General features: G+C 49.8%; 1 protein-coding gene across 3 annotated transcripts in view; it reads right to left on the bottom strand.

The window, feature by feature from the left end:
- Window positions 1-14,261, bottom strand: part of LOC101936793 (scavenger receptor cysteine-rich type 1 protein M130-like) — a 153,831-nt gene that overhangs the window by 23,098 nt on the left and 116,472 nt on the right. The window contains exons 1-2 of one of the 3 annotated variants that reach the window (XM_065578748.1): window positions 10,677-10,833; window positions 2,165-2,479 (exon numbers count right to left, since the gene is read on the bottom strand). The exons of the other annotated variants lie outside the window; for them this stretch is intronic. Of the exons in view, the coding sequence (XP_065434820.1) occupies window positions 2,165-2,479; window positions 10,677-10,740 (379 nt within the window). The 5' untranslated portion in view covers window positions 10,741-10,833. Of the gene's footprint in view, window positions 1-2,164; window positions 2,480-10,676; window positions 10,834-14,261 lie in introns of those variants that run through there. 3 annotated transcript variants of the gene reach the window in all.

The following is a 14,261-nucleotide window of genomic DNA, read 5'->3' as shown; positions in this document are numbered from 1 at the left end:
CTACTAACGTTATATATGCCATCATATGCCAGCAATGCCCCTCTGCCATGTACATTGGCCAAACCAGACAGTCTCTATGGAAAAGAATAAATGGACACAAATCTGACATCAAGAATTGTAACATTCAAAAACCAGTAGGAGAACACTTCAATCTACCTGGACACTCAATAACAAACTTAAAAGTGGCAATTCTTCAACAACAAAAATTTCAAAACCAGAGTCCAACGAGAAACTGCAGAACTAAAATTCATTTGCAAATTTAACACCATTAATTTGGGCTTGAATAGGGACTGGCAGTGGCTGGCTCATTACAAAAGCAGCTTTGCCTCTCCTGGAATTGACACCTCCTCATCAATTATTGGGAGTGGACCACATCCACCCTGATTGAATTGGCCCTGTCAACACTGGTTCTCCACTTGTGAGGTAACTCCCTTCTCTTTATGTGTCAGTATGATAATGCCTGCGTCTGTAACTTTCACTCCATGAATCTGAAGAAGTAGGTTTTTTACCCACGAAAGCTTATGCCCAAATAAATCTGCTAGTCTTTAAGGTGCCACCAGACTCCGTGTTGTTTTTGTGAATACAGACTAACACGGCTACCCCCCGATACTCAGGACCCATATGTAAATCTGTGGTAGAGATCATCCTCGAATGGAGAATCACTGAAGATGATGACAATGATGATGATGCAACCAATGAGACTGTGGGTCTACAGACAACAGCCTATTTCACTGTGCATCCCTGATTCACTCCCTGGGCACCGTCCAGCCTGTGCAATGACTGAGGCAGAGATCTGGGCAGAGGAGAATGTTTTGGCAAAGTTTGGTATTAATCCAACCAGAAATGAAAAGTGAAAGCTGGACGAGAAGGAATTGAGAGGGACAAGATGGCTGAGGTAATATCTTTATTGGACCCACTCTTGTTGGCGAAAGAGACAAACTTCTGTGCTTAGACACAGCTCTTCTCTGTAAATTCAAAAACTTTTCTGTTTCCCACAGAAGTGGGTCAAATAAAAGCTATTACCTCACCCACCTTGTCACTGATATCCTGGGACTAACACGCCTACAGCAACCCTGCATATAAGAAGACAACTGTCACTTTTTGGAAAGTTTTCTAGTATTCTGGCAGGACAGCATCTCTCAAAAATCTCTTGGTGCAGAAACGTCTCTGTTACAATATGTGTTTGTTCTCAGTGATGTCTAGTGCACAGGGCTATTTTGTAGATGGCTGGCTGGTTATTTCTGGAATAATTCTGAATGGGCCCAATCCTGATTCCTTTATCCTGCTTCTACTCAGTCTGTACAAAGCAAACTCACATTACAGGCAATAGCTGCCTGCCTGAGTAAGGAGCCCTGGGTTTGGCGCTATGAGCTGGCCCTGCACCTCTATCCAGGGAAGATGGGGATTAGTGACGATATTATTCCTACTAAATGTTAAAAAGAGAGAAGTTAAAAATAAAACATGTAATTGGTCTGTAGCTGTAATGTTAACTATTGAGTTACAACAAATGACTCCATAATATGATATTCCTGTGCTGTGTAGGGTTGAGGCATATTTTTGGCTGAGCTCTCTATTCTATGCTAGATCTACAGGGTAGCAGAGATTGTGAAATTTTCTATTACTGGTTGATTCAAAATGTGAGAAGTAACAGAACAGACGCGGGAGTGCTCTCAGCTAAATCTAATTCTGGCCAAGCTGGGAGAATTTGCCCATTCCTCGGTCACCCTATGAGGATGGCAAAGGGGCTACACAAATGCCCCAGATGCTGTACCTCTGAGGTTGGGTGTCTGGGTCTGGGTTTTACCACGAGGGTAACGTTTTCAAAAGTGTCTCAGCAACTTAGGAGCCTAAGTGACATTTTCCTTTTCCATTTTCTCTCCTATCTGCATTTTTAGACTCATTCAGAGGGAAAGGGAAAGGAAAGACGTGGCACTGAAGCAATTGGAAATGAGATAATGAAAACGCTTCACAGTCACACAGGGGGATCCTCAATGGCCAGTGACATGAACAGTAATAATTACAGCTCAGTAATTACAATCATTACAGGACTTGCTCTGATTTTTGTTCATTTCTCGTTAGGGTCACAGGCACACAACACCCTCTGGGTTCAAGCCCTTTTGTCTCAGGGGATTTGCCTTTCAGGACTTAGCTGGCTGATTCTTACCTGAACAGGTCACTCCAGCATCCTCTCCATGACTGCAGTCACTCTGACCCCATCCCTCATTCCCGCAGTGCCAGAGAGCAGACTCGGTACCATCACAGGCAATGTCATCCAACCAAATTGGTCCAGATCCTGCTCCAAAATGAGCATTACGATGGGCACTGACAGCAGCTCCACATCCCAATTCCTTACAGACAACCCCAGCATCTGCCATGTCCCAGCCATCATCACACACTGTCCCCCACTGATCCTGGTGTTTAACTTCCACTCTCCCGGCACAGGGGCTGCCTCCATCCGCCAGCCTCAACTCGTCGGCACCTTCAAAGAGAGACACAGAGTAGGGTCAGAGCGAGCAGGGAGCCCCCTCCCCAGAGTTATCACAGCAGAGTCCATTCCCGGCAGCAGGGGATCCGTGCCCAGAGCCAGGAGAACGGGACATGCCTAGAGCTGCCTCATGGCGCCACCTTCTCACGTCTCAGGGCCTCACACTCGGGGCTGTCAGTGCTGCAGCTTTTGCCGTTTTATCCCCATTCTGGCGATTTGGGGTGTTTTTACCTGTCCCACAATAAGATGATAAAAGGCGCCAACTCACAGAGTTTCCCTTATTCCAAATGATGCCATCTCCTGTCACTGTCACTGGGGCTGAAGCCAGTGAGATGCCGCCATCTCCCTACAGACTGTCAGAGTGTGGGAGTGAGGCCGCCCTGAGTAAAGCTGGCTGCCACTTCCCACTAAAGCCCGCGGGGAACACGTCCGTCTCTGGGTGGCTGAGGGGACTGGAAAGGACCCAGGGACCGTGAGGGGCAGCAGAGACCCAGTGAAAAGAGGATGGGGAGAGTGAGGGGAGCAGGGCACTGGGGGGACAAGAGGCAGATTCAAGGGTTGCAAGGGAATGGGGTAAAGCCGATGAGTCAGCCGGAGGGAGGGGTGGGGAGGGGGTTCTGGAACCAGGGGAGAAAAGAGGGTGGGGAAAGAAGAGAGTCTGTAGCAGGGGGCAGGAGTGACAGAGTGGAGGAGGGTCTGGAAAGGGCGGTAGGAAGGGGCAGGAGCAAGGAGGTGGGTCTGGAGTGGGAGTGGCAAGGAGGTCAGAAAGCAGGGGCAGGAGGGAGAAGTGGGGAGGGGAGGGGTGTGTGCAGTGGAGGTTAACAGGGAAGCAGGACAGAGAGTCAGAAGGGAGGGGAGGGGACAGGGATCTGAAATTGTGGCAGGAGGGAGGAGTGGAGATGGAGCACAGGATGGTCTGGACGGGGGAGCAGGGAGCATGGGGCTAGAGGGGGTTATTGAGCAGGGGGCAGGAGGGAGGGGAGGAGAAGTGGGTTTAGAGAAGGGGTCTGCATGGGGAGAAGTGGAGATCTTATAAGGGAGGAAGGAGGAGGGAAGGGTGGGGAAGGGTGAACTTGTGGGGGAAGGAGGGAGAGGGTCTGAAGCAGGGCAGCAAGAGGGTGAGGAGCGGAGGGGTGTGGAACAGAGGATCGGAGGTAGCCTGGAGCAGGGGCACATGAGGGAGTATTCGGGAGGATGGAGGAGTTGGGATGGAGGAGGGAAGTCTGGTGCTGGTGGACAGGAGGTAGGGGAGGGGTTCTGGAGCAGGGGAACAGGAGGGAGTATTGGGGAGGGGAATGGAGTCTGGAGTAGGCAGGGGATGGGATCAGAAATGGGAAGGGGCAGGAGTGAAGGAGAGATGGGGAGGAGAGGAGAGGGGGCTCTAGAAGGGGGGCAGTGCTTCCCAGCCTCAGGCAGAGAAGTTGAGGGGGCGGGGGTGGGAGGAAGCAGGGAAGTGTTGCTGTTTGCAAAAGACTAAATCAATCCTGGTGTGTTTATGATGACACTGTAGTCGTGTCTCTGTCTGTAACTCAGCCCTGACCAGTAACAGAAGTTCTGGGTGTGAATGGGAACGACGCCACATGAATTAGCTCAGTGGCTGTCAACTATTTCTCAGGCAGCCCTTCGTCTGTCAGAGGAACTGAACCAGGACGGGAGAGCGAAGGCAGCGCTGGGCAATGGACGACAGTTCCCATCTCAGGGGTGAGGGGAGGGTAAGTGCAGTTTGGGTGCACTAAATGGTGACTTTTCAGCCTGCGATTCTCAGCCCCACTCCGGCAGAGGAGTAGAGGGGAGTTGAACAGTTCTAAGACAGACTGAGAAACAAGACTGGATGGTTTTTATAGTCTCATGTTTTTTGATCTGTGGCCCTTGGGCAATACTGCTCCTCACCGGAGCTTCCTCTCCCCACCTGCCCCAGCGAGACAGGTGCCATCCCTGTGTGGGCTGGGCCCTGCGATTTCAGCCCAAGAGCAGCTCACGGGGATTCAGCTAAATCGACTGGACACAGGACTGAGCTAAACCGCAATGGCCTCTCTTGGACTGAAATTGGCGCAGCCACAAGGACACGAGTGCCATAGGCCCCAACACACAGAAAAGGAAAGTGGTGCTTAAAAGGAAAGTAGCTACCTACACATTTCTCTCTTCCACTGGTCTCCATAGGTGCTGGAACTAGAGGTGCTGGGCGTGCTGCCGCACCCCTTGGCTGGAAGTGGTTTCCATCATATACAGGGTTTACAGTTTGGCTAAATGCTCTCAGCGCCCCCATTATACAAATTGTTCCAGCCCCCCGCTGGACTTTTCCCGCCCACCTTCCCAGGGCTCTTCCTCCCTTCTCTGCTCCCCTTTCTACCTGGCCTCTCTGCCCTGCATCCACAGGCTGCTCCTTCCCCACGTAAACACCAGACCCTCCCCTCACTCCCTGCCATTGACTTTTCCCCCAGAATCAGCTCTGAGTTCCACCCCCTGCCCCAGTTGTCTTTAGAGCTGTTTGTATCTCTGGGGGTTGTGGAGAGGCAAAGCTGGCTGCTGGGAGACATGCAGTTAACAGGGAATGAGAGGAGAGGTCACTGGGAGATTGTCTGGAGAACTAGTCCCCAGGACAGGGTTTGAAGAGCCAGGACTGTCCCTGTGACTGGGAGCAAGTACGGGCATCATTATAAAGCCCATGACTTACGGCTACATGTCGAGTGCCACTGTGACCCTGGGAACAGGCTAGTTGCAGCGGTGGATGGCTGAGCTGGGGACACCATGTTTATGGAGCCTTCATGGAGCTCAGAGAACAGTGCAGTTCACACCAGTACGTGGCCAGCCCATCCTGCTCCTTCAATGCCGAGCAAATACTAAACACTTCTTTTGCTGCAATCCACAGGGAAGGTTATTCAGGTGCCGCTCTGTTCAATCCAGTCCCAAAGGAAAGCCCTTGGGCCTGGTCTGCACCAGGAAAAAGGGGCTTTTTTCAATCAAGTTAATTCAGCGACGTTCACTTGGGCAGGACCCAAAGCTGTAACACTGCTCTAACTAAGTGCACACACAGATCTGTTTCCCTGCACACAGTAGAAACTAACAACAGCCGGCATTTTCCTTGTTCAGAAATCCTCCAGCCTGCCCCTCCAGCGAGCTCCAACAGGCTTTGTTTCTTTGCTCCCTTCCAGGATCCCAGTCACAACTCCTTCTCCTGGCTTCTCCCTCCAACAGACGTAGTCTGATGCCAGTATCCTGGCCCCTGCATTGGCAACAAGGGAAACCCCTGGCTTAGCTCTGCCCTGCCCATGTGCCCAGTGTCTTTTTCAGTAGCCCCCACTGTCTGCAGCTGTTTAACTACATAAAGGATCTTTATTGCTCCATCTGTTGAGCCTAAGAGAGAGTGCTTGGCCCAGCCATTGGCTTTCATGAGGTCTGTGATTGTCTTTGGATTGAAGACTCCCTGATGGCAGCCAGCAGCCCCGCTCTGGATAACCAGGGCCAGATTTCCAATTAGGCACAGTAGGCACGTGCCATGGGGCACCGGTGTTGTAGGGCACCGAAGATTGCCAAGTATGTGATTTTCTTGCTGTCAGTTGCCGGTGGTTTTTTTTAGCAGTTGCGATTTGTTGTATTTTGGGCTATTTTATTGCCCTATTGCCGCTGCCCGCACTGCTCAGGAGTTCTTGGGAGGGAGGGAGCCTCCTGATCTGCCCCGCGCCCTGCCAAGATGTCCCACAAGCCCCTTGTCTCACATCATGCCCCATCCCCTTAGGTAGGGTTACCATACGTCCGGTTTTTCCCGGACATGTCCGGCTTTTCGGCAATCAAACCCCCATCCGGGGGGAATTGCCAAAAAGCCGAACATGTCCGGGAAAATGCCGGCCGGGCACTTCCCCTCCTGTGGCTGCTCTGCTCCTCCCCTGACTCTTCGGCTCTGTTTAAGAGCCGAGCTGCCCGAGCGCTATGGGCTTCAGGCAGCCCCCTTGCCTCCGGACCCCAGCCGCCGGCCAGGCACTTCCCCTCCCAGGCTCCAGCGGCGCAGGGTCCGGAAGCACGGGGGCTGCCCGAAGCCGGTAGCGCTGGGGCAGCTCGGCTCTTAAACAGAGCCGAAGAGTCAGGGGAGGAGCAGAGCCTCCGGCCGCGGCGGCTCTGCTCCTCCCTGACTCTTCAGCTCTGTTTAAGAGCCGAGCGCTATGGGCTTTGGGCAGCCCCCATGCCTCCGGACCCTGCACCGCCGGAGCCCGGGAGGGGAAGTGCCCGGCTGGGGGCGCAGGGTCCGGAGGCAAGGGGGCTGCCCGAAGCCCAAGCGCTACCGGCTTCACGGTTTGCCGGGCAGCCTCCAGACCCTGCGCCCCCGGCTGGGCGCTTCCCCTCCCGGGCTCCAGCTGCACTGGGGAAGCGCCAGCCAGGGGCGCAGGGTCTGGGGGCTGCCCGGCAAACTGTGAAGTCGGTAGCGCTCGGGCAGCCCTTTCCGTGTGGCTGGGAGTGGGAGGGAGGGGGGGCGGTGTTAGGGCGGGGTTGGGGTGGGGCTGGGGTGGGAAATGGGCGGGGCCAGGACCTCATGGAGGGTCCTCTTTTTTTATTTGTTAAGTATGGTAACCCTACCTTAGGTGACAATTACAGCATGTGCAGAATTCTTGTCTGAGGGAGGCAGATTTTTTGTGTGTGTGTGCGCAGAAAATGTGGTGCAGTTCTGCCTTTTTTCCACCAGAGGCCGCTGAGGCGCCAGAACAGCCTGAGCTGGCTGAGGCTGACTGGTCCATTGGGCAGCAGCAAACACCTAGCAGGCGGGTGGTGGGTGCATTTTTAACTCAAGTGAAAAGTCACAGCAGCCTTCTTGGAGCCAGGTTAGGAGGCAGAATGGGCCACGCAGGGCTGCTGGGGGTCACAGGGCCACATGGGGATACTGGAGGCTCCAGGCAGGGCCACATGGGAAGGGGAAGGGGCGCTGAAGATGCTGTGCCTCGGGACACATAAGGTGTAAATCCAGCCCTGAGGATAACAATCACATTTGCATACGGAACATATCTTATATTTCCACTAATTCTGTGGCTCAACTTGGAATAATGACCCAAACGCAGCACCCTGAGCCCTGGGGAAGTTCAGATCTGGGTCTGGGAGTGAAACTCGCAGCTTTGGTCCGTCCCTGATATTTTATCACTTGTTTGCCTGGACCCCACATAATTGTACAAATTTGTTTTTCCACACAATTTAAATATGCCAATAATTGTGAAACACGATCTTCTGGCAAAGATTGACATGGCCTCTACTCGAGGCTCAGGGAGGAGAACTGGGGCACTGAGGGAAAGGAAAAAGTAGCTACATGGTGATATCCCCTATATTGTAAACTCCCCCGTGTCACTCTGTCTGCATCAGGTGAAACATATTCAAATTTCCCATAGAAAATGTAAACTTTCTAGGGGATGATGCACATCAGTCCAACAAAAATACACTGAGCTGAACATGTGCTTGGCATCATTATAGGACACTCTCCACAAATAATTGCGCAGTCATTTATCCCTCACCAGGAGTCACTATAGAATTCTCTGCTTTTTGGTCATGTACAGTGAAGGGTTAAAATCCATGCACATTTTATATAACAACCTGGCATATGGATTGTGCCAGCTCTTTTCCAGACCAAAAGTCCAGAGTTTGGTCAAGAGACCAGAGGCCTAGCAAATAGTGATTAGCTAAGAGAAGCAGAATAAACAAAAGATAACCTTGCTTTGCCAAAATAAGCCTAGTCAGCAAATTGACTGGGGTTGGAGCTGAGAACTAAATAATTGTGTGTCTTATTCAGCGTTGCAAATTGAACAAAGAAGCCCTGTTTCAGTTGTTAGTTTCTTTTGTAGGGAGATGTTGTTCCCACATATCCAACCTTGAGTTTATGAAAGGTTGCCACATGACAGTCTATGATATGGCCTCCTACCACCTCCGTTTCCCAGGGACCAAAGCCTGTCTTAAAGGAGACAATCTTTATTGCCATATACTTTCACTGTTTCTTTGCTTTAACCCCTAGGACTGTACCTGTTGGACAATCAAAGGAGTTACTTCATTCCTATGGACCCCAAATTGAATCCAACATATATATATATATATATTATACTAATACATTTTAGCAAAGTATTAATTAAATGTTAACTTGCAAACTTGAGTCCATGGTTGGAGACATTATGTAACCTGTTAACCATTGGCTAATGTGCTATCTTGTCTTGCTGCAAAACCTATCTGGGGGTGTGGAACTGCCTACCCCATCACTTTCCCCCACCCATGGAAAATCCATATATTCTATTGTAATCAATTGATTGACAGTGTCTCTGAGCCTAATAAGCAAGGTGACACTCCGCCAGTGCTGTGCGTAATAAACTCCTATGCTTGACCTCTACACGGTGTGGATTTATATTCCTTCAGACAGCTCTGTCATGGGCTCTAACCCCAGCACATTATAGATGAACTTCTTGGAATCTGAAATATAAACTCCAAGGAATCTGCTGGATGGTTTGGTTTGCTCAGGATTTTCTGGGTACCAGCCCCCTAATCACCGCACAGTTACTGAGCTGTCTGTGAAATATACATTAGGGCAGGTTTTTCTGTAAGACAATAATTTAAACTGAAATTTCTGATTATCAGCTTCAGTGTCAGTTTCTCAGGCCGGAGCAGCAGCATGGCGGGTTCCCAGGAACCATCTACAGCTGAGCAGTTCACTGCCCTGTCAGTCACATGGATCTTTCTCATCCTGTTAACCCCAGCCCAACAGGTTCCAATCACTGTATCATTTGTACTGTATCTGGGCCACCTTAGATTGAAACCTTATTTTTAATCAGTTTTGGAGTCTTTGGGCCAGATTCACTCCCTGAATTGCCCCAACACTTGCTGCCGTAACCCATAGTCTCCCCCCCTGCCCCCGGCGCGCACTGGTGTTGAGTCTGCCTGGAGCTGTGACACAGCTTGGCAAAGAGCCTGCAGCCCCCTCTGTGCTGGAGAAATGAGAGCAGCCCTGAAACTGGGCAGGGGCGGCCTTGAGGGAATGAAACCAGTGTGGCCGTTAGAGGCACTCATACAGCACCTCTGCCATGCAGCTTGTGCTGGTCGGGCTTCTCTAGGCTCCAGCTAGGATTCAAAGCTTCTCTGCTCCAGCAGAAACCCTGGGGGAAGGAGGCAGGGCTCCTGCAGGATAAATCTTCATTCTGACAGAACTTCCAGTACCCCGTGGGCACAGGGCATTGCATACTGCACCCCAACACACACAAACACACATACACCTGTGTGGGAGGAATCAACTCTTCGTTTATTTGGATAAATCCTGCTCACCTCAAACTTGCAGAACTTCTACTGGTTTCAGTGAGTGAATGGGGGGAGTGAGGAGCCAGGACTCGGCCCTTGGAGCTGTTGGATTCTGGACCAAACAGACATTTCTGATGGATCCCAAATTATTGATGTATTTATTGGGATTTAAAACACTAAAGTGATGCCCAGCCAAGGCTCTAGGCTCCCAGACACATTGATCACACACTCAAATCCCTGCAAGATTAAGTGACCATTTCAACAGGATCTTAGCCAGCCAGACACCTACAGAAACTCCTTCCCAGCCATTTCTCATTATGTGATGCATGGCTTCAGTCCTTCCCACCCCCTCCCCAAATGAGTGTATTTTGCAGTGTGCACAGAAGGTCACCTAATTTGGGCTATTTTGACCCAAAGGGGACAGCAAGTTCCAGAGTCTTGGAGCCTTCACAAAGAGCATGCTGCCAGCTACTCCTCTCTTTTATAAAAGGGGAAGCCAGCTCGGGCACCCCTTCTCATGACAACTGTGGCAGTACGGCACAGGGAGAGAAGTGATCCCTCAAGGAGGCTGGTCCCAGGCCATTTAGGTCTTTATAAATCATCACTAACATCTTAACCTCCACCCAGAGCTGGGCAGCCAGTGCAGATCCTACACCACGGCTGTAACATGCTCCCAGCCAGATGCCCTGCTCAGTGAGTGAGTCGCTGCCATTTGTACCACCTTTGTTCTCGGAATAGTTTTAAGGTGCAGCCGCACACAGAGGTCGCTGCAATAGCCCAATCTCAAGGTAACAAAAGCCTCGGTAACAGTGGCAAGATTCAATCCTGAAAGGAAAAGTGTCAACCTCCTAGCCAGGCACCGATGGTAAAAAGTTGACTATAAAAGTCTCCACCTTCGTTCCAGTTAACCCAGCTTCCCTAGTGAAACACAGAGGCGACTTACCTGCTATGTCCTGAATTGTGAGGAGAAGAAGCCACAGCACCGGAGTGGAGAGATGTCCCTTCATTGCCAGCCTGACTTGCTGTCCCCTTCTCTCACTGCACTGGCTGCACCTAAGCACCTGCCAGGGCTCCTCTGTGTCTGACAAGTGACAACAAAGCAGTGGAAGGGAAATATATAGATTCAGAGGCCGGCATCAGCTGTGGGAATGAACCAATAACAAACCCATCTGCCTTTTTAGTTATTATCAGTGGCTTTATCTGTGACTTTACGCAGCTAAAACATCCAATAAAACTTGAAAGCAACAAACATCATCATATATGAGTGATGAGCCCCCTCCTGACGTCAGGTTTACCACAGCCTCAGATCATCGGGTAACCCCCAATCTCCAGTGAGGGAAGGAAAAGTTCTGAACAAACTGTATCCGTGCTGTTTTTCACCCCTATAGATTCTATATCGTATTAAACATGAATTGGGAGACATTAGAGGCAGGTTATTTTATAAACTAGGAAAAAAATCCCATGTGCCAAAGGTGATCATTATGTGACCAATTCCCAGAATAGGACATGCCCAACTGTAGACAAAGACAAGTCACTAGAACCAGGTTGTGTCACTCAGATCAGCTGTTGTACAAGAGAAATTACCGAGCACCACCTGTAATATTGACAGTTATTCTACTAATAGACCTTGGGGTTTCCTGCCTAGACCATGATCATTAGTGGTAGAGGCAGATCTTAGGACTTCCTGAGTAGGCCATGACCCCCTCTTGCAGTAGGAGGATGTCCTGCACACACCATGCCCATCAGTGCTGTCAGTAGGGGGAAGACTCCTTGGAAACAAGTCTACTTGATTCTTGGGACAGACAATTAAAGGAACAGGCACAAGGCAAGGGGCATATAGCACAGAATAATGACTGGCTGGCACCACACCTACCGCAGGCTCTTCCTAAAGGGAACTGTTACAAATACTCGGGTTAAGGGAAATGTCTTTAACTCTTTACTTTTGCATTTTCTCCCATGCTGCCCTTTCTGTATGGAGAAAACTGCATGAAAAAATCTGTGCAGCCAACACCTGATCCTCCTTCGAATCCCTCCTCGAGACTCTGCTCTGTTGTGATTCCAGAAAATCACTTGGCAGTGACTAGCTTGGCAGGGGAGGAGGTGTGGCTGTGCCTCTTCCCCTTCCTTCCCTCTCCTTATTTTTACCACCCCACCCCAATCCTGCCATTTCCCCTCACTCGGCCCTCCCCCTACTTATACAAACAGTAATGACAAAAGAGGAAATTGCACCAATCATCACCATGTGAATTTGCTTCCATGTTATTTCTCCTATATCCTATAACTCATCTGTTCTTGAGCCTTTTAGACTGTCAGCTTTATGGAGTTAGGAGTGTGTCTGTATCTGTGAACCTGAATGGGCATTTGTGTGCTACGATAATAAAAATGTAATAACAATAGGATTATTAATAATAACAATCCATCTCCTGCTTTTTCAGCAGGGGGTTTAAGGAAGAAAGGTTGCACTAGTTACAAATAAACCAACCTGGCTTGGAGGGGAAGTGAAGGCTGATATAAAAATAAAATTATATATATATATAGTGGAAGACAGGTTATGTGAAGAAAATGAGCAGTCAGGAATTGTAGACAAAGCAAAGGATTACAAGGAGAACTCCATAGCCATCAGAATTAAGGACAATTAGATGGAATATGTTAGCCTAGCAACAAAAATAATCCTAAAAATGGTATCAGTCCATTATTAGATGGAAACGGTAGACTTATCAGTAGCAATGCCGAGAAAACAGAAGTGTTCACGATATATTTTTATTCTGTATTTGGGACAAAGTCAGATGATGTGGTCACATCACATGAGGATAAGGATGATGAAGAAACCCAGGAGAATGTTAAACAGCAGCTACTGTTAGGCATTTTACAATCAGCAGGTCTGGATAACTTGCAATGAAGAGTTTAAAAAGAAGTGGCCGAGAAGCTCTCTGAATCATTAATATTAGTTTTCAGTAACTATGGGAATACTGGGGAAGCCCAAAAGACTGGACAGAAGCTAATGTGTTTTTGTAACTGTGAAGCTGAGCCAGAGGGGAATCCTCTGTGTTTTAAATCTTTTTATTACCCTGTAAAGTTACCTTCCATCCTGATTTTGCAGGTGTGATTCTTTTACTTTTTTCTTTATAAATAAAGTTATTCTTTTAAGAACCTGATTGATTTTCAGTGTCCTGAAGACAAAGGGTCTGGTCTGTGCTCACATTGCTAAGGCAATTGGTTGGTATATTATTCTCAAGCCTCCCCAGGAAAGGGGGTGAAGAGGCTTGGGGGGATATTTTGGCGGGATCCCTATTCCAAGTGACCCTTCCCTGAATTTTTGTGTAAATCACATGGTGGTGGCAGCAATACTGTCCAAGGACAAGGAAAGGAATTTGTGCCTTGGGGAATTTTTTAACCTAAGCTGATAGAATATAAGCTCAGGGGGTCTTTCATGTGGGTCCCCACATCTGTACCCCAGAGTTCAGAGTATGGGGGGGAACCCTGACAGGGCTCCTGCAGAGTGTTGTGTAAGTAGGTCTGGGAAAACTGTAAGAAACTGGTGCATAGGTGCTCTGGCCTAGCGGTCACCACTGGGCTGGGGTCCACACATCAGGGACGGTAGTTGGTGATCAGGGGTCAGAGGAATCACTAGAACTGGGTTCAATAAGCAAGAGTAGGGATCAAAGTCAGGACAGGCTCGGAGATTGGAGATCAGAGGTAGTACCAGGCTGGAATCAGGAGGCAAGAGTCAGGGTCAGAGTCAGACCAGGGTCAGAGTCAGACCAGGGTCAGAGACCGGAGATCAGGAAGCAAGGTGAGGTCTTGAGTCACAGCGGCCCAATGTCCTTCCTGGGGCACACTCCAGGGTTAAATAGGGTAATTGGTCAGTCAGAGGGCCTCAGGGTACCGTCACTCTGGGTCCCTTGGGCGGTACTTCCTGCGGCACGTACTCTCCACAGTGCTCCCTGGCAGTGGCACTGCATGGTCTCTCCATGGTGTTGTGGGAACATCAGCTGTCCCAGGCTCTGCAGACCTGGGTTCTAGTCGAAGGACCCTTACAAACAGCAGGAGCTGAAGCTGGACACCCAGCCAGTGAGAGGAGCTTTCACCAACCAGTCAGGTCCTTGAGGCTGTCTGTTAACCCCACTGTGGCCCACTCTCCACGGAGGAGAGCTCCACAGTTTGAAAACCAATATGCTCTAGCCCATCAATCCTGCCAGCTGTCAGGGTTGGCATCTCCTAGCCTGCTTGGCAGAGCCAGACTAAGCTGTGCAGAACTGAGAGAAAATTAAGGGTTAAATGCCAATCAAGGGTCTCTAAACCATCAGGTAGCTTCTGGTGCATAAAGAGTGAGTAGGAAGTGAGAGTAGAAGGGCAGGAAAATACAGGCACAGGGAAATGTGGGAATGGCATTGGAGGACTATCTCAACATGAGGTCAGTGTGAGAGGTAAGGTCAAGGCTTAAGTAAAACTATGCCCCACGCCCCCATCCATCCACACCGTCACAGATTCAATGTGCCCCTAGACACATGTTCAAGAGCTTTGAGTG

Source organism: Chrysemys picta, unplaced genomic scaffold (assembly GCF_011386835.1).
Source record: "Chrysemys picta bellii isolate R12L10 unplaced genomic scaffold, ASM1138683v2 scaf1, whole genome shotgun sequence".
Taxonomy (NCBI): Eukaryota; Metazoa; Chordata; order Testudines; family Emydidae; genus Chrysemys; species Chrysemys picta.
Note: the sequence above shows the minus strand (reverse complement) of the source record. Positions and strands in the feature narration are given on the sequence as shown.